This window comes from Scyliorhinus torazame, chromosome 29, assembly GCF_047496885.1.
Source record: "Scyliorhinus torazame isolate Kashiwa2021f chromosome 29, sScyTor2.1, whole genome shotgun sequence".
NCBI classification, from domain to species: domain Eukaryota; kingdom Metazoa; phylum Chordata; class Chondrichthyes; order Carcharhiniformes; family Scyliorhinidae; genus Scyliorhinus; species Scyliorhinus torazame.
The window spans coordinates 8914701-8935305 of NC_092735.1; the positions used below are offsets into that span (position 1 = coordinate 8914701).

General features: G+C 54.2%; 1 protein-coding gene across 1 annotated transcript; it reads right to left on the reverse strand.

Annotated features, from left to right (window-relative positions):
- Positions 1-19186: 19186 nt before the first annotated feature.
- LOC140404123 (noggin-2-like) lies at positions 19187-19984 on the reverse strand. The gene has a single exon (XM_072492542.1). It carries the CDS (start codon positions 19982-19984, stop codon positions 19187-19189), a length of 798 nt encoding a protein of 265 aa, XP_072348643.1.
- Between the last annotated feature and the right edge of the window lie 621 nt (positions 19985-20605).

The following is a 20605-nucleotide window of genomic DNA, read 5'->3' on the forward strand; positions in this document are numbered from 1 at the left end:
CCAGTCCCCATAACTCTCCCTATCTCTGTAACTTCCTCCAGCCCCTTCAGCCCTCCCTATCGCTGTAACGCCCTCTAGTTCTGTTGATCTCCAAATTTCTTTCTCTGTCAGTCTGGCCTCAATAAAAGTTGAGACGGATTCGCACGTAAACAGAAGTTATTTATTTAGCTTGCAAGCTTGAATCATCTTACAGAAATGTAACAGGACATCCTGCCTCTTACACTCCAGAAAACGACTGAACTAACAGACAAAGGGATCTCTGCAAAATCAGTTCAAATGGTATCAAGTTTCACATACTCGACGGACATAGGTCAGCCTAGGTCCCTCCTGACCTGTTCGATCTATTCTGATTGGCTCACTTCCAATGCCTTTCTCTGGCCCCTATCAATGAAGCATCACCCTCATAGACACACCTCTTCCTGCTTTTTCCATGCGGTCTCAAATTCCTTTGTCCCTAACTGCAAAAATCAAAGTGGCTTATTTCTACATTACATTAACTAGTAACTCTAAAGTAACTATTTTATATCACATTCGTCATTCCCTCCTTTTATCATTCCATGATAACCGAACTATCCAATCTATAGCTACGGTTCCTCATCTAAAAAGATTCGTCGCTGCATTTCCAATTCCTGTCTTAGCCCCCCTTCATCTGCTTCACCCTCATGGATTTTAACAGTTAAATTTTTTTTCTCGGTGATTGGGGCGGTGATCTGATCCAGTGCACCCAGCATTCTACCCATCACACATTTAAGGATGGCCAGGCCCACAAAGATGCAGCCGATAGCTACCACTAGATACATGGCCATATTTATCAACCAGTCCTTCCATCCTCCAGATCCCCAGTTACCCCAAGAGTCAGGATCCTGCATCCCGTCCAAGTGATCCCGTATGCGATCCATAAATTTAGTAATGTTAGCGGTCAAGTCCTGAACACCCATGATCCACTTGCCCTGTACTATGGCGCATACCCCACCCTCACGGGCCAGAAGATAGTCAAGAGCATACCGGTTCTGCATTGCAAACAACCGTAGCTGAGACAACTCCTTGGTTATTGCCCCGAGGGCTCCCAAGGTTTCATTTCCCAAGATGGTAAGGCCGCAAATAAAATAATTCCGATCACTAACAGCCAAGGAACCCCCCACACCTCCCAGTGTCAATACGCTCAGAATGCCCCACCCGGCTGAGTGGCCCCGGTTGGGTGCAAGAACCTGAGGTTTTTTCCAGTTCTCGCAAAATTCAGCAGAGACTGCCCGGCGTGCTAACTGATTATGCAGGTTCCACGCCGAAGGGCAGGGGACTGTGGTAGGGACTAGAGTCCCTATAGCAATTCGGCGGGGAAATGGGGTGACAAAACGTTGGTCGCCGTACCATTAAATAAAAAGTAGTATCCTTGTTCCGTGTGGAGACTAGCATCACAATCAGCATATCGGTTGCGTAAGGACCCCCCAGTAGCCCAGTTTATCCAATTTTGAAATGCCCATTCGGGCCGCCCAGCAATGCGGAAAGCCCTATTCCCGACAGTGATATGAGAGACATTCGCCCAGCCACAGAGGAGCTGGAGGCCGGCGTTCAATGGAACGCAAGTGGTGCTATAACAAACGCATTGGCCAGACGCCTGGGTGATATGGCACCTCCTGTCCGTACAGGTGGGAAACAGACATGTTATATTTGTGTCCACCTCTACCAGCAAACAGCCATATCCTTCACTGCTGAAGCAATTCTCGTACGACCGGGAATCCCTATTGGGAGTGAAGTGGCTAGGTATGTACGCCCTCCACCGTCGCAGCCTATCGTACTGTGAATGGGAATTATCCCGAGGGAGGGGAAGGCAAATAGCCGGTGGTGCTGAATCCGGATCGTAAGGAAGAGTGACTTGCTCGGGCAATGGCTCGGAACGCTGACAATGAACCACCGTTTGGGGAGTGCCCCAAAGCGGTGAAACAGAAAATAACCTAGACACCGCTGCGGGGTTTGGGTAGCAGACAACCCGTCCCTGGCCATACAGACGGTGGTAAATCTGGTAGAAGAGATTCATACTACCCGGGTTTTCCTCAGTTTGGCCTTTAATTAACTTAAGTGCATCTCCCGGTAACCTACGTTCTAGCTGTACTTCCCTTCCCACACGCCCCGTCCTCTCTCTAGTCCCTTTCTCTTTCTCATGGTCTCTTCCTACACTCTTCTGACAGCCTGATGTTACCTTTATTGTACCACTTTTAACACATCCAAAATCAAATTTACATGTATTCCAAAAACAAGGCAATGTCCATATAATGTTCCCTTCCCATCGCCGGGGCCGGTGCAGCTGCTTCATGACTCCCGCATTCTCCTTAACTTTGATGACCTTCCATGAGTCGATACCATGTCCTCGTATATGGGGGCAGTGAAGAACATCACCTTTGCATAGGTGATGTATCCTTGTAGATTGGTTGGGGCTACACAGATACATAATATTCCCCTTTTCCATGTCCATCGCCAATAACACGCCAAGCGAAGTGAGGCCAAATATCAGACAGACGATGCGTAGCCACTCCATCATGCTCCACACCTGTAAAATAGCACTGGAGAAGGGAGGCAGGTTAGTATCCGACCTTTTACAGTAGTGGAGATGGACTCAATTTACAGTGATGTAGGTGGACCCAAGCACTTCGCCCCTCCACTTTAACTGCTGTGGGGGTGGTAAGGAGAACTTGGAAGGGCCCGTCCCATCGCGGCTCCGACCCCTTCCTAGTCCAATTTTTGACCATTACATAACTACCGGGCTGGACTGAAAGTGAGCTAGGTACTGGGCAATGGCTGGTGAGCCGCACGGACTGGGCCATGGAGTTCCTTGAGCACTTGCGTAAGGGCTAGAACATAGGTGGTCATTTCTTCAGTCATCTGATGAAACTGAACCCGTCTGGGAACCTGCAGGCTCCAAGGAGTTCTAAGAGGCCTGCCATAAAGAATCTCGGCGGGAGAGAGCCGGGCTGGTCCCGCAGGTGTAACCCGCTGCTGGAAGAGGGCAACGGGGAGCAACTTAAGCCATGTCAGTCCCGTGTCTGCTCTTAATTTATCCAATTTAGTTTTGAGGGTCTGATTGTGTCTCTCAACCACCCCGGCTGCCTGCGGTCTGTAAGCACAGTGTAACTGCTGGCGTATGCCCAACTGGGAGCAAAACTCCTTGTTAATTTGTCCAATAAAATGAGGCCCATTATCAGAACTTAACTGAGCTGGTATACCATACCGGGGAATGATTTCCCTCATCAAGACTTTAACCACAGTAGCAGCTTTACTATAGATAGTCGGATACGCCTCAACCCATCTGCTGAACACATCCACAATGACCAAAACATATTTATAACATTGACACCTTTCCAACTCAATGTAATCCATTTGGAGCGTCTCAAAGGGACCACTGGGCAACGGGGTTTGCCCCTTCCCACAAGGGATACCTTTTCCAGTGTTATATTGCTGACAAATCAAACACCGATTACTGATACTTTGGGCCAACCCCTGCATTTTAGGGTGCCACCAAGTGTCCAGCAACAAATCACTAGTCCCCCGAGCCCCACAATGAGTTGCAAAGTGTACACATTCGATGACCCATAAAGCCAGTACATCAGACATACAAGTCTGATGTGCAGGCGTGGTCCATAAAGAGGAAACAGAATCATATGTACAACCTAACCGTTTCCACATTTGTTTATCACTCTCAGGAGCGTCCTCCTGTAACCTTATGACGTCTGGCATTGGCTTGTCAGAAGCAGACACATTCATAGTAGATCGTTTAGTCTGACTTAACATTTTAGGCACCATCACTTGCTGAATTTGTGCAGCTGTGCGCGCTGCACGATCTGCTCGTTCATTACCAACGTCAACTGGGGTTGTACCATTCGTGTGGGCAGCGCATTTAATAACGGAAATCTGCGCTGGCAGAAGGAGGGCCTGCAGTAGGTCATTAACTAAACCCCGGTGGGATATTTGACCACACATAATCATGTCAGGTTGTTCTGACGAAATGTCACTCAAATCGCCCCTTATTGTGGTAGTTTCCTGAATCAAGGCTAAACAGTCGTGGCCAGGTGCGTCTTCATGGACAGGGGGACCACTAAGAAAACAGGCTGGATTGATAGTGGTACAGTGTTTAAATGTCAGACGTGGATTGTTCAAAAGGTATATCTCATACCTATTCTGACGAGCTGCGGTAAGATGCTGACCATTCGCCCCATATCCCTGGCATGGTACTGGTCATGGACCTGACGTGTAATATGAGGGCTTACCGAAGCTGACTGTGGCCATAAATGTGGTGATATTGTAACAAAATCGGCTGTACCTTCTTTTCCCGTGACTGTGGCTGTAACCTTGACTGGCCATTTGGTCTCAAGTAATGGCCGGTATTTGTCCTCCAACTCCCTGTTTCGTCCAGTTCTGTCATAGGCCAGGGTAACGTGATGCAGTGATAGTGGCTGTTCAATGTCTAACGTCCACCACTGGGGGGTGATAGAAATATAGCACTGTTGTCTCATCCTCCTCTTCGCTGATCCACCCACCCAAAGTCACTATATTGGAGCTCCTGCTGGTAAACTACCATTTCTGCCGCTTGTTGGGATCGCAGATCATCCTTTTTCATTACATACTCAGTCTTAACCTTTGTAACTGAGCCTCCTTCTTGGCCTACACCCTCCTTCCAGTAAAATCTGACTGCCCTTGCCATCTGGGAAGGGTCGTTCTCCGTCCAATTCATGTTATTACATTTCACAGCAGTAACCACAGAAGGTGGTAGGCAATGCATTAACATAGCACAGTATTGAGGGGAATTCTGACCATTTTGATACAGCAAATCGCCTGACTGCCCCCGGTAGATTTCATTAAAACGCCCCAGACATTCCTATGGCTCATCAATCTTCCTAGGTTTTAGGTCTAAGATAACAGAAAGATTTATGGGCCTTTGAAATGTGCTATTCAACGCATTCAAGATCTGTGTCCTTCTTTTCTCTATTTGCTCTCTTCTTTTTTAAAACTTAAAAATGTTTGAAAATTCAAATTGAATTACTGCAACTTGCAAGCTTAGCTCTGATCTCAACTCAGAACTAAATTTACAATTTGCTTAACACAAACTTGTATAACATTTACAACTTAATTATTTCTTTATCTTAACAATTTTTTCTTTTAACAAGTTTTTTTTTCTGTTACATACACATAAGTATTAGCAAAATCAACTATCATAAGTATTAGCAAAATCAATTATCATCTCCAGATTGACACTTTTTAAAATGGTGTCCATGATCTTCTTTAAGTTTCTATTAATCTCCAGATAAAATGAGATAAACCTTATTTCAAGTAAGTAAAATTTAAGATTCTGGCAATTTCAATCAATTGCTTTCGAAAATAATAACTTTTATCAAAGAGGTGGAGAAACCCACTGGTTTCCTTTAATTAATTCAAAACGTAACTTTGCTGGTGTTCACTGACTCAAAGGAAAGGTATCCGATTACACTGCAGACTGGTGCTGTTATCTCAAGGCCTGAGTGAGAAGCACTGTCTGTTTTCAACTCCGCCTGCTGCTGTTAACCCTTTGAGAGACTTCTGCTTCAACCTCACAATCTCAACTAGACCTCGGAACTTTACAGTCCAAGGAGACAATTTTAGCTTAATCAACTATATATTTAAAACACTCACACATAGAGTTGAACCATCTTCAGATTTAAAAACAGTTATACTGGACTGAACCCCCATCTATTGAAGTCCCATCAGCCCCTGAACCCATATAATAGACTGAACCTTTATTATTTAAAGTCCCATCAGCCTCTGAACCCTGATAATAGACTGAACCTTTATTATTTAAGTCACATCAGCCTCTGAACCCCGATAATAGACTGAACCTTTATTATTTAAGTCACATCAGCCTCTGAACCCTAATAATAGACTGAACCTTTATTATTTAAAGTCCCATCAGCCCAAAACCCTAACCCAAGCCGAAACAACAATATGAAATCCCATCAATTAAAGTGCTAATCCCCAGACTGACCTGTGATTTCGTCGAGGCGGTCTTTCTGTGCCAACCGCGAGTGACCAGACTAATCAGACGATAAGAAGAGGGGAACAATCAATGCTGGTCGTTTTCCATTTCTACATTGAGGGCCCTTTGTTCCCGTCCTCCTGTTCATAATCAGTCTAATTCTGATTTCGCAGTTGGATCAGGATCGCCCAGAGAAATCCCGGTTTTCGGCACCAAATGTTGATCTCCAAATTTCTTTCTCTGTCAGTCTGGCCTCAATAAAAGTTGAGACGGATTCGCACGTAAACAGAAGTTATTTATTTAGCTTGCAAGCTTGAATCATCTTACAGAAATGTAACAGGACATCCTGCCTCTTACACTCCAGAAAACGACTGAACTAACAGACAAAGGGATCTCTGCAAAATCAGTTCAAATGGTATCAAGTTTCACATACTCGACAGACATAGGTCAGCCTAGGTCCCTCCTGACCTGTTCGATCTATTCTGATTGGCTCACTTCCAATCCCTTTCTCTGGCCCCTATCAATGAAGCATCACCCTCATAGACACACCTCTTCCTGCTTTTTCCATGCGGTCTCAAATTCCTTTGTCCCTAACTGCAAAAATCAAAGTGGCTTATTTCTACATTACATTAACTAGTAACTCTAAAGTAACTATTTTATATCACATTCGTCAGTTCCTCCATAAATCTCTCTGTCTCCCGCCCTCCTTTAAGATGCTCCATAGCAATCACTTCCTTTGACCAGTAGGACTTGGCCACCTGTTCCAATATCCCCCAATGTGACTCCGTGTGAACATCCCTGTGTGGTATTTTGCTACAGTGCAGGGGCTGTATAAATGTTGATTGTTGGTGGACAGCACGGTGGCGCAGTGGTTAGCACTGTCTGCCTCATGGCGCCAAGGACCCGGGTTCGATCACGGCCCTGGGTCACTGTCCGTGTGGAATTTGCACATTCTCCCCGTGTCTGCGTGGGCCTCGGCCCCACAAACCCAAAAGATGTGCAGGGGAGGTGGATTGGCCACGCTAAATTGCCCCTTAATTGGGAAAAAATAATTGGCCACTCTAAAGTTATTTTTAAAAATATTGATTGTTGGTGATAAATAACTTCGGTTCCAGTAATTTTTTCTGCTGAATTGACGGACACACAGTCAAGGTCCAAGGGAAGCCGTGGTCCCCATTCCTGCTGATCAGTCAGACTTGTTGAAGAGTTTGGATGCATTGACTTTGAATCAGAATGGGGCTCGTCACAGATGTGGGGTAGTTTATTGATTCCCATTCTCCAATGTGGAATTCTTTGTTTTTAGTACATTTATGCGATGTGGCCTCGCTGGTGAGGCCAACATTTATTGTCCATCCCTAATTGACATTTCAGAGGAGGCATTTAAGAGACAATCACATTGCGGTGGGTCTGGAGTCACATGTAGGCCAGACCGGGTAAGGGAGGCAGATTTCCTTCCCTAAAGGGACATTAGTGAATCAGGTGGGTTTTTACGACAATCGACAATGATTTCATGATCATCATTAGAATTTTAATTCCAGATCTGTATTGAATTCAAATTTCACTATCAGCTGATTTGGGATTTGAATCCGGCTCCCCAGAACATCACCTGAGGTCTCTGGATTACTAGTCCACTGACAATGCCACCATCTCCCCATCCTCCAGCTGTGGGATAGTTCAACGTAACCCATCCTCCAACGCTCACCCAAGGCCGGAATCGTACCCGGGTCCTTGGTGCTAACCGCTGTACCACCGTGCCGCCCGGTAGATACACTGGCCAATGGGTAGATACATTGGTCAAGCTTTGGCAGTTTTGTGGAGTTGACATTTTGGAGCTGTAAATCCACGTGTGAATTTAATGAGACCATGCAGACGCTGCGACAATGGATGCCCGCACATCGCGCGACAATCACCAGGCAGGAATGTTCCCTTCCAGTCGGGGAACACTTCAGCAGTCAAGGGCATTCAGCCTCTGATCTCCGGGTAAGCGTTCTCCAAGGCGGCCTTCAGGACCCGCGACAACGCAGAATCACCGAGCAGAAACTTATAGCCAAGTTCCTCACACATGAGTGTGGCCTCAACCGGGACCTGCGATTCATGTCGCATTACATTCACCCCCCCCCACCATCTGGCCTGTGAAATCCTACCAACTGTCCTGGCTTGACACAATTCACTCCTCTTTACTCTGGGATTACCCCTCTCTGCAGTTGCTCCGTCTGGACCTGTAAAGACTTAATTATCTGCAAAGACTCGCATTCAAAATATCATCTTGACTAATTGACTTTGTATATATATGTGTTTCTGGAACCCACCTCTTCATTCACCTGAGGAAGGAGCAGCGCTCCGAAAGCTAGTGATTGCAAACAAACCTGTTGGACTTTAACCTGGTGTTGTAAGACTTCTTACTGTGCTCACCCCAGTCCAACGCCGGCATCTCTACATCATGAATTTAATGAGTTAATGAGTGTGTTGAACACAGTTACAACTCCAAGAGTTGTTTTAATTCCTGGCTGGAGAACAGGGGGTTGGGGGGTGGGGGGGGGGGGGGGAATTTTTGCATTACCATTTTTTTTGGGGGGGGTGGGGAGTGGAATTGGCGGCAAGTGCAGGAAATCCTGCAGGAGTCCCAAAACATGGTTGACGCCGGTGGGATTTCCCATTTGGATTGTGTCTCCCTCTCACCCCCCACCCCCCAACCCCCACCCACCAATAACGTAACTGCAATCCCAACGTGCAATGTTGAGATTCCATTTGGATGCATTTAAATATAATTATCAGGCCTTTCCGTCTGATTGATGTCCCTCCCCCCACCCCCCACCCTCCCCCCGCCGTTAAATTGTCCATTCACGTTGGCGTGAGGTGGTGCCGCGTGAATCGCGACAGGACCCCCGCCACGTGCACCTGCCGAGCAGATCCTGCCAGAGGTGCACAGGTGAATACTGCTCCCGGGAGGGGGGGGGACGCGTGGGATAGGGTCATGCCCAGGCATCACCCTGACACACTGTGATAGAACTGTCCACCCAGCACTGCCCCCTGTCACCGGGCAGGCTCCACCCCCTGGGACAGCTCCATCCGGCCAGGCTCCACCCCCTGGGACTGCTCCATCTGGCCAGGCTCCACCCCCTGGGACAGCTCCATCTGGCCAGGCTCCACCCCCTGGGACAGCTCCATCCGGCCAGGCTCCACCCCCTGGGACTGCTCCATCTGGCCAGGCTCCATCCCCTCGGACAGCTCCATCCGGCACTGCCCCCTGGGAGGGTGGTCCGTTGGAGGGGAGGGGCTGTTGTGTGGATGTTCTGAGGGGGGCTGGGTGGTGATTGAGACCACCGTTACAGGTGTTGATGCTACCCTCCCTCCCACTCCCCTCCCCTTGCCGTGGTGTTCCAGGGTCACTGGCGTCCTCCACCTCAAAATCCGGAGGCCCCAGGCTTCGTTCCACCCTGTGCGTTGACACCTCACTGCTTCTCTTTAACACGGCCACCTTCGGGCGGGTGGCTTTCTCACCTTTGACCCCTGCCCCCCCCCCCCCCCCCCCCCCCCCCCCTTCGCGACGCCAATCTGCCCATCTTTGAGAAAGGGCCGCCCTCAGTGTTGCTGGTCCCAGGCTGGGAATGCTGATTTACACCCGTGTACAGCGAGGGTGATAGCTCCCCAAGTCGAGCTGCCTCAGGAGCGGGTAACCAGCACAAACAGCTCATCCCAAACAGGCCCGAAGACTCAGTCCTGCTCACCCTCGAACCTCAGACTAAGCAAAATCCTTCTGAACTGAAGTTCGTTCAGTTTCCCTCTCTGTTACCCCTATCCCCCCTCTCCTCCCATGTCCTCTTCTCCAAGACCCTCTTATCCTCTACCCCCCTCCCAACCTCCTTCTCCCCTCCCTCCATCCTCTCTCTCTCTATCCTCACCTTCCTCCCCTTCCAATCACACAGAACCCCTCAGCCCACACCTCTTACCCTCTCCTCCCCTTCCCTCGCTCCCCCTCTCCCTCCCCTTCCCTCGCTCCCCCTCTTCCTCCCCTCACCTCCTCTTTCACACACCATTTCCCTCATCTCTCTCTCTCCTCCCCTCTTCATTTCCTCCTGTTCTTTCTCCCCACCCTCACCTCCTCTCTCCCCCTCCTGCCTTGTCCCCTCTCTCTATCTCCCCCTCTTCCCTCAACTCCTCTTTCCGTGCCCCCCTCCTGAGTGGATATATTGGCCCGTCGCACTCAGCACCCCGCCCCCAGCAGCTGGATAATGCTCGAGTGCTTGGTGCTTTGCTGTGGTTCCTGGAGAGAGGGTGTTGCTACCACCTAGTGGCTGCACGAAGGGAGTGCCGCAGAACAGCCCGTGTTAAAGAGCAGCAGTGAGGTGTCAACGCACAGGGTGGAACGAAGCCTGGGGCCTCCGGATTTTGAGGTGGAGGACGCCAGTGACCCTGGAACACCACGGCAAGGGGAGGGGAGGGGGAGGGAGGGTAGCATCAACACCTGGATCTTCCGGCTCCACTGGCATTGAGGAAACAGATCTCCAGCCTCAGCGAGCTCCTGGAGATCCGCCTTCTCCCTGCGTTGGTGGGTCAGAGATGTTGGGGGCCTTTTCAACATGGCGCCCGTAGAGGATGGCGACCCGCGCGCCATCAAACCCACCCTGCCAGGACATACGGTGCTAAACCCCCAGGTGCATAATTAACGAGGTCGGGGCTGGAAGATGTCGCGTGGCTTCCAGTCGGCTCCCGCAGTGGGGGACACAGTCCCCGGCGCTGCGACAGCAGTAAGCCCAGGGTGGGAGCTTTCCGTCGCCTGTTCTCCTGCCCTGTGCCTGGGCTGCACTTGGCACCAAATCGGAATTCGACATTTCGACATTTCTCACACATATTTCCTGCTCGGGTGCAATGGCTGAGGCATCTTGTTCCGGTACATTCCACTCACTCTCCTCCTGTTGACCCACTCAGTGGGTCGCCCTCTTACCTCTGAGTTCCTGAGTTCCAATCACACCCAGGATTCCTACACTCGAGGCTGAGAACCGAGTGCAGCACCTGAGGGAGTGCCGGACTGTCAGAGGGTCAGTACGGAGGGAGTGCCGCACTGTCAGAGGGTCAGTACTGAGGGAGTGCCGCACTGTCAGAGGGTCAGTACGGAGGGAGTGCCGCACTGTCAGAGGGTCAGTACTGAGGGAGTGCCGCTCTGTCAGAGGGTCAGTACTGAGGGAGTGCTGCACTGTCAGTGGGTCAGGACTGAGGGAGTGCCGCACTGTCAGAGGGTGAGTGCTGAGGGAGTGCTGCACTGTCAGAGGGTCAGGACTGAGGGAGTGCCGCACTGTCAGAGGGTCAGTACTGAGGAAGTGCTGCACTGTCAGAGGGTCGGTACTGAGGGAGTGCCGCACTGTCAGAGGGTCAGGACTGAGGGAGTGCCGCACTGTCAGAGGGTCAGTACTGAGGGAGTGCCGCACTGTCAGAGGGTCAGTACTGAGGGAGTGCCGCACTGTCAGAGGGTCAGGACTGAGGGAGTGCCGCACTGTCAGAGGGTCAGTACTGAGGGAGTGCCGCACTGTCAGAGGGTCAGTACTGAGGGAGTGCCGCACTGTCAGAGGGTCAGTACTGAGGGAGTGCCGCACTGTCAGAGGGTCAGGACTGAGGGAGTGCCGCACTGTCAGAGGGTCAGGACTGAGGGAGTGCCGCACTGTCAGAGGGTCAGGACTGAGGGAGTGCCGCACTGTCAGAGGGTCAGTACTGAGGGAGTGCCTCACTGTCAGAGGGTCAGTACTGAGGGAGTGCCGCACTGTCAGAGGGTCAGGACTGAGGGAGTGCCGCACTGTCAGAGGGTCAGGACTGAGGGAGTGCCGCACTGTCAGAGGGTCAGCACTGAGGGAGTGCTGCATTGTCAGAGGGTCAGTACTGAGGGAGTGCTGCACTGTCAGAGGGTCAGCACTGAGGGAGTGCTGCACTGTCAGAGGGTCAGTACTGAGGGAGTGCTGCACTGTCAGAGGGTCAGGACTGAGCGAGTGCTGCACTGTCTGAGTGTCAGGACTGAGTGAGTGCTGGACTGTCAGAGGGTCAGTACTGAGGGAGTGCCGCACTGTCAAAGGGTCAGTACTGAGGGAGTGCTGCACTGTCAGAGGGTCAGTGCTGAGGGAGTGCTGCACTGTCAGAGGGTCAGTACTGAGGGAGTGCCGCACTGTCAGAGGGTCAGTACTGGGGGTGTGCCGCACTGCCAGTGGGTCAGTACTGAGGGAGTGCCGCACCATCAGAGGGTCAGTACTGAGGGAGTGCTGCACTGTCAGCGTGTCAGTACTGAGGGAGTGCTGCACTGTCAGAGGGTCAGTACTGAGGGAGTGCTGCACTGTCAGTGGGTCAGTATTGAGGGAGTGCTGCACTGTCAGAGGGTCAGTACTGAGGGAGTGCTGCACTGTCAGAGGGTCAGTATTGGGGGAGTGCTGCACTGTCAGAGGGTCAGTACTGAGGGAGTGCCGCACGGTCAGAGGGTCAGGACTGAGGGAGTGCCACACTGTCAGAGGGTCAGTACTGAGGGAGTGCTGCACTGTCAGAGGGTCAGTACTGAGGGGGTGCCACACTGTCAGAGGGTCAGTACTGAGGGAGTGCCGCACTGTCAAAGGGTCAGTACTGAGGGAGTGCTGCATTGTCAGAGGGTCAGTGCTGAGGGTGTGCTGCACTGTCAGAGGGTCAGTACTGAGGGCGTGCCGCACTGTCAGAGGGTCAGTCCTGAGGGAGTGCTGCACTGTCAGAGGGTCAGGACTGAGCGAGTGCTGCACTGTCAGAGGGTCAGGACAGAGTGAGTGCTGGACCATCAGAGGGTCAGTACAGACGGAGTGCCGCACTGTCAGAGGGTCAGTACTGAGGGAGTGCTGCACTGTCAGAGGGTCAGTGCTGAGGGAGTGCTGCACTGTCAGAGGGTCAGTACTGATGGAGTGCCGCACTGTCAGTGGGTCAGTACTGAGGGAGTGCCGCACCATCAGAGGGTCAGTATTGAGGGAGTGCTGCACTGTCAGAGTGTCAGTACTGAGGGCGTGCTGCACTGTCAGAGGGTAAGTACTGAGGGTGTGCTGCACTGTCAGAGGGTCAGTACTGAGGGAGTGCTGCACTGTCAGAGGGTCAGTACTGAGGGAGTGGTGCACTGTCAGAGGGTCAGTACTGAGGGAGTGCTGCACTGTCAGAGGGTCAGTACTGAGGGAATGCCGCACTGTCAGAGGGTCAGTATTGAGGGAGTGCCGCACTATCAGAGGGTCAGTACTGAGGGAGTGTTGCACTGTCAGAGGGTCAGTACTGAGGGAGTGTTGCACTGTCAGAGGGTCAGTACTGAGGGAGTGCTACACTGTCAGAGGGTCAGTACTGAGGGAGTGGTGCACTGTCAGAGGGTCAGTACTGAGGGAGTGCTGCACTGTCAGAGGGTCAGTACTGAGGGAGTGGTGCACTGTCAGAGGGTCAGTACTGAGGGAGTGCTGCACTGTCAGAGGGTCAGTACTGAGGGAATGCCGCACTGTCAGAGGGTCAGTATTGAGGGAGTGCCGCACTATCAGAGGGTCAGTACTGAGGGAGTGTTGCACTGTCAGAGGGTCAGTACTGAGGGAGTGCTACACTGTCAGAGGGTCAGTACTGAGGGAGTGCCGCACTGTCAGAGGGTCAGTTCTGAGGGAATGCCTCACTGTCAGAGGGTCAGTATTGAGGGAGTGCCGCACTATCAGAGGGTCAGTACTGAGGGAGTGCTGCGCTGTCAGAGGGTCAGTACTGAGGGAGTGCCGCACTGTCGGAGGGTCAGTACTGAGTGAGTGCCGCACTGTCAGAGTGTCAGTACTGAGGGAGTGCTGCACTGTCAGAGGGTCAGTACTGAGGGAGTGCTGCACTGTCAGAGGGTCAGTACTGAGGGAGTGCTGCACTGTCAGAGGGTCAGTACTGAGGGAGTGCTGCACTGTCAGAGGGTCAGTACTGAGGGAGTGCTGCACTGTCAGAGGGTCAGTACTGAGCGAGTGCGGCACTGTCAGAGGGTCAGTACTGAGGGAGTGCTGCACTGTCAGAGGGTCAGTACTGAGGGAGTGCCGCACTGTCAGAGGTTCAGTACTGAGGGAGTGCTGCACTGTCAGAGGGTCAGTGCTGAGGGAGTGCTGCACTGTCAGAGGGTCAGTACTGAGGGAGTGCTGCACTGTCAGAGGGTCAGTACTGAGGGAGTGCTGCACTGTCAGAGGGTCAGTACTGAGGGAGTGCGGCACTGTCAGAGGGTCAGTACTGAGGGAGTGCCGCACTGTCAGAGAGTCAGTACTGAGGGATTGCTGCACTGTCAGAGGGTCAGTACTGAGGGAGTGCTGCACTGTCAGAGGGTCAGTACTGAGGGAGTGCTGCACTGTCAGAGGGTCAGTACTGAGGGAGTGCTGCACTGTCAGAGGGTCAGTACTGAGGGAATGCCTCACTGTCAGAGGGTCAGTATTGAGGGAGTGCCGCACTATCAGAGGGTCAGTACTGAGGGAGTGCTGCGCTGTCAGAGGGTCAGTACTGAGGGAGTGCCGCACTGTCGGAGGGTCAGTGCTGAGTGAGTGCCGCACTGTCAGAGTGTCAGTACTGAGGGAGTGCTGCACTGTCAGAGGGTCAGTACTGAGGGAGTGCTGCACTGTCAGAGGGTCAGTACTGAGGGAGTGCTGCACTGTCAGAGGGTCAGTACTGAGGGAGTGCTGCACTGTCAGAGGGTCAGTACTGAGGGAGTGCTGCACTGTCAGAGGGTCAGTACTGAGCGAGTGCGGCACTGTCAGAGGGTCAGTACTGAGGGAGTGCTGCACTGTCAGAGGGTCAGTACTGAGGGAGTGCCGCACTGTCAGAGGTTCAGTACTGAGGGAGTGCTGCACTGTCAGAGGGTCAGTGCTAAGGGAGTGCTGCACTGTCAGAGGGTCAGTACTGAGGGAGTGCTGCACTGTCAGAGGGTCAGTACTGAGGGAGTGCTGCACTGTCAGAGGGTCAGTACTGAGGGAGTGCGGCACTGTCAGAGGGTCAGTACTGAGGGAGTGCCGCACTGTCAGAGAGTCAGTACTGAGGGATTGCTGCACTGTCAGAGGGTCAGTACTGAGCGAGTGCGGCACTGTCAGAGGGTCAGTACTGAGGGAGTGCTGCACTGTCAGAGGGTCAGTACTGAGCGAGTGCGGCACTGTCAGAGGGTCAGGACTGAGCGAGTGCGGCACTGTCAGAGGGTCAGTACTGAGGGAGTGCTGCACTGTCAGAGGGTCAGTACTGAGGGAGCGCTGCACTGTCAGAGGGTCAGTACTGAGGAAGTGCTGCACTGTCAGAGGGTCAGTACTGAGCGAGTGCGGCACTGTCAGAGGGTCAGTACTGAGGGAGTGCCGCACTGTCAGAGGGTCAGTACTGAGGGAGTGCCGCACTGTCAGAGGGTCAGTACTGAGGGAGTGCTCCCAAGGTCGGAATTGAACCCGGGTCTCTGGCGACTTTCTAACCATTTTATTGATTTTATTGTCTATTGAAACACACTGGGATGATCTTGAGGTGGGTGACAGCTGCTACATAAATGCAAGTCTTCCTTTCGTGCTGGTGGAGGCAGAGGAGCAGGTTTGCAGTGGGAGCCGGGACCCCGGCCTGTGAGTGAGGAAGTCCGGGAGCCGTATGCAGCCGAACAAAAAGCTTTGTTAAAACTGCATCTGAGGAACATCCACCCCGGCTCGGTCACCAAAGCAACTCAACAAGGGCCACACAGGGCTGAAGACCCCATGTCGTGCTGTGCCTTGCTGCCCACTGGGAGGCAGCAATGAACTCACTGCTCCTGAATAAGGCAAACGCTTCCCATTCCTGATGGGTGGAGTCCCGATTGGGTTACGATATAACCAGGCCCAGCAACGATGCCATTCATGGCCGAACAGCGCTGCCAAGTCCTCCCCATTAAACAATGACCATGTGGTACCCATTGAGTGCTACCCCGCTGACTGAAGATCCTCGAAGGGATGGAGGGGAGAAATATTGAAGAAAATTGCCCTCTCCCTAATGGAGGGTAATTAAAATCGGGCTAGGTGGCTGGCAGTCTGGGCTCTCCCTTACCACCATCATCTCTCTGTTGCCAAGTAGGCCCTGCCACAGATAGGCCGAAGCCTACTTGACACGTACCAACCTGACGACATCATTGGCACCAGGAAACTCTTCTATGCTACAACTCAGGAGGAGTGTTGTGAGTTTGCTGGTTTGTTAGATATTTTAAACGTTTGATTTACCTCAGAGCAATACAGAAATGACACAAGTTCTACTTCTACAACAGGTTTATTTTCAGTTCTTCCAAATATCTTTTCAATTACAAAATGTCTCCACACCTGTTCGGAGCTGAGGTTTTTTTTTTCTGGAAGCTTCTTTGAAGCTCCACTCAGGCTTAAACAATCAAGCACGTCCACCCCCACCCCACACACACACACACTTCTGCTGCCCTCTCCTTCCCCAATCGGCTCTCCCTGTGCAATAGTGAATTGTTGTAGGGTGTAACCCCTGCTCTGTTAGTCCCCGCCCCCCCCCCCCACCGGTCTCCCTCCTTAATCGTAGACCCCAGTGGTGAACAGTGTCCCACTGACCGACCCCACATCAGAAATCAGACCGTTTGCTGAGCTTGGAACAGGAGGAGGCCAATCAGCCCCTTTAAGCCTATCCCCCATTGGACAGGACCACGGTTGACTCTGTAATTCCATCCATCAAACCCGGTTCTATAACAGGAATTCTCCAATGGAGTAAAAAGCTATCAATCCCAATTCAGGGGCATCATTCTCCGACCCCCCACCGGGTCGGAGAATGGCCGTTGGCCGCCGTGAATCCCGCCCCCGCCCCCGCCGAAGTCTCCGCTCCCGGAGATTGGGCGGGGGCAGGAATCCGGCCGCGCCGGTTGGCGGGACCCCCCGCTGGATTCTCCGGCCTGGATGGGCCGAAGTCCCGCCCAGGAATAGCCTGTCCCGCCGACGTAAATCAAACCTGGTATTTACCGGCGGGACCAGGCGGCGTGGGCGGGCTCCGGGATCCTGGGGGGGGGCGCGGGGCGATCTGACCTCGGGGGGTGCCCCCACGGTGGCCTGGCCCGCGATCGGGGCCAACCGATCCGCGGGTGGGCCTGTGCCGTGGGGGCACTCTTTCCCTTCCGCCTCAGCCACGGCCTCCACCATGGCGGAGGCGGAAGTGACTCTCCCCACTGCGCATGCGCGGGAAACTGACAGCGGCCGCTGACGCTCCCGCGCATGCGCTGGGAAACTGACAGCGGCCGCTGACGCTCCCGCGCATGCGCTGGGAAACTGACAGCGGCCGCTGACGCTCCCGCGCATGCGCTGGGAAACTGACAGCGGCCGCTGACGCTCCCGCGCATGCGCTGGGAAACTGACAGCGGCCGCTGACGCTCCCGCGCATGCGCCGCATTTCCGCGCCAGCTGGCGGGGCAACAAACGCCATTTCCGCCAGCTGGCGGGGCGGAAATCCCTCCGGCGTCAGCCTAGCCCCTCAATGTTGGGGCTAGGCCCCCAAAGATGCGGAGCATTCCGCACCTTTTTGCCGGCGCGATGCCCGTCTGATTGGCGCCGGCTTTGGCGCCAGTCGGCGGGCATCCCGCCGTTGGGGGAGAATTTCGTCCCTGATATTTTCAATTGAACCCCGCCTTTTTTATTGGGACTGAGGGAGAAAGTTTGGGATTTCCAAATCCTCAAGCCCGTGGGAAGAGTCTGCACCAGCTCTTGGAAAGAGCACCCTTCCCAGGCCCACATCTCCACCCTATCCCCGTAACCCAGAAACCCCACCCAACACTAAGGGCAATTTGGGACTCTAAGGGCAATTTATCATGGCCAATCCACCTAACCTGCACATCTTTGGACTGTGGGAGGAAACCGGAGCACCGGGAGGAAACCCACGCACACACGGGGAGAACGTGCAGACTCCGCACAGACAGTGACCCAAGCCGGGATCGAACCTGGGACCCTGGAGCTGTGAAGCAACAGTGCTAACCACAATGCTACCGTGCTGCCTTAACGGTGCTGCCGTATTCTGGGTTCCTCCTCCGGCCTGCCCAACACTAGCCACCCCTCCCCAACCACCCCTCCCCAACCACCCTTCCCCCCTCCCCAACCACCCTCCTCCCCTCCCCAACCACCCTCACCCCTCCCCAACCACCCTCCTCCCCTCCCCAACCATCCTCCCCCCTCCCCAAACACCCTCCCCAAATACCCTCCAGACTCCCCTCCCCAACCACCCTTCCCCCCTCCCCAACCACCCTCCCCTCCCCAACCACCCTCCCCCTCCCCAACCACCCTTCCCCCCTCCCCAACCACCCTTCCCCCCTCCCCAACCACCCTCCCCAACCACCCTCCCCCTCCCCAACCACCCTCCCCCCTCCCCAACCACCCTCCCCCCCTCCCCAAGCACCCTCCCGCCCTCCCCAACCACCCTCCCCCTCCCCAACCACCCTCCCCTCCCCAACCACCCTCCCCCTCTCCCCAACCACCCTCCTCCCCCAACCACCCTCCCCCCTCCCCAACCACCCTCCCCCCCCAACCGCCCTCCTCCCTCCCCAACCACCCTCCCCCCCTCCTCAAGCACCCTCCCCCCCTCCCCAACCACACTCCCCCCTCCCCAAACACCATCCCCAAATACCCCCAGACTCCTTTCCCCAACCACCCTCCCCTCCCCAACCACCCTCCCCCCTCTCCCCAACCACCCTCCCCAACCACCCTCCCCCTCTCCCCAACCACCCTCCCCAACCACCCTCCCCCTCTCCCCAACCCACCCTCCCCAACCACCCTCCCCCTCTCCCCAACCACCCTCCCCAACCACCCTCCCCTCTCCCCAACCACCCTTCCCCTCCCCAAGCACCCTTCCCTCTCACCAACCACCCTCCCCTCCCCAACCACCCTCCCTCTCTCCCCAACCACCCTCGCCCTCCCCAACCACCCTCCCCCCCCCTCCCCCAACCACCCTCCTCTCCTCCCCAACCACCCTCCCCCCCCCTCCCCAACCACCCTCCCCCCCCCCCTCCCCAACCACCCTCCCCATCCCCACCCAACCCTCCAGAGGAAATAGTTTATCTCTATTGATCCCGCTACCTCCACTACAAAGCTCTACTGACAACCCCATCGCTGCCCCGAGCGCACTGTCTCCGGGCAGTTTGAGAGCTGGGATTTGGCCCAGGTACAGGCTGCATTGTGGAAGTCGCTTGTCGAGAGGGGTTACTTTCCCAGCTCACAGAGGAGGGGTTCACTGGCACGAGCATTTGCAGGCAGTAACTACAGGGTAGGGCATCTGTCTCCAGGTGCAATGTCGCAGAGACCTTGCCCGCTCCCCTGCAGCCCAGCAGTGCCACACCAGCAGCTTGATGTGTACCCACTGGGCCTGCGCGCAGGTCATCCCCGGCGGCCAGGAGCAGCCGGCCTTGCTGCCGTCGCAGTCGGTGTGCCTCACCCACCTTGGCCAGAAGACAGCTCCCAGGTCGACCCACCAGGAGGTGAGGGGGCAGGAGGCCACCTCCACCAGCCGCTGCCTCCACTGGGCCCTGGCTGCCTCTGTCACGTTGCCCTGTGCCCCTCCTGCTGGCGAGATGGCCACGTCGAGCCGCTGAGATTCCTGCCACAGCTTTCTCCGGGACCGCATCGCCCCGGCCGCCAGGTCCCGGTTCAACAGCGTCAAGCCCTCGTGGCTCTTGTTTCCACGGCGACTCTTGACCGACATCCAGAAGGGGTCGAAGGAGGAGCCGAGGAGCTTCATCAGCTTCTTGGCGTCGAGATGCTTTGGTCTTGGCGAGTAATGGTAGTGATCTTTGGTCAGCGCCAGGGAGTAGGGCCTAACGGTGTTCGAAGCCTTCATCCTGATCCACGCGCTCTCAGCCTGGGAGCCCGGGCGCGGAGGAGGGTGGAGCTTGATTGCTGCCTTGCCCGCCTGGACATCTGAAGAGCAACTTTGCCCCTGTGCTGCTGAGCTGGACTGCACGCGATGGTGAAGGATGAAGATGTAACAGGACACGAGGGCCAGGCCGGAATAAGAGAACTCCCGAGCCATCCGGTGCGATTCCTGTCACCGGCGGTGAGTGCGAATGGGCTTCAGTCACCAGAGGCTGGATTTAAACTCACGCGTTATCACAGCATCCTTGACAATCGAGCAGAGCAAAGCTTTTGCCAAATACTCCAGTCTGCAGGTGATGGGGCTTCAGAGTCAATAGAGACACAACAGCCAGACAGCAAAACAGCCAGAGAGTAGCCACAAACCTTTCACCACCAAGCCCTGATTTCTTTCTAGCCTTTGTGGTTGGGTGGTCCGTCATTGCAGACCCCCCCCCCCCCCCCCCCTCACCCTCACCAACGGGGTCTGGCACAATTTCAAGATGTGCAGATGTCACAAAACCTGGAAGCATCGTGAACTGTGAGGAGGAGAGTGATAGACCTCACGGAAACACAGGCAGGCCGCTGGAATGCAGGGGCAGAGTATCACACCATCCTCACGGTGCAGAAAGGGGCCATTCGGCCCTCCAAACGAGCATCGTGACTTAGTGCCGTTCCCCCGTCATTGATGGTTACAGCATGGAAACAGGCCCTTCGGCCCAGCTGGTCCATGCGCCCAGTTTCTATCACTAAGCTAGTCCCACTTGCCCACATTTGGCCCATATCCCTCTATACCCACCCT

What these genes read in the sequence shown, in the direction of transcription:
- LOC140404123 (XM_072492542.1), bottom strand. Translation starts at nt 19,984, where the DNA reads ATGGCTCGGGAGTTCTCTTATTCCGGCCTGGCCCTCGTGTCCTGTTAC.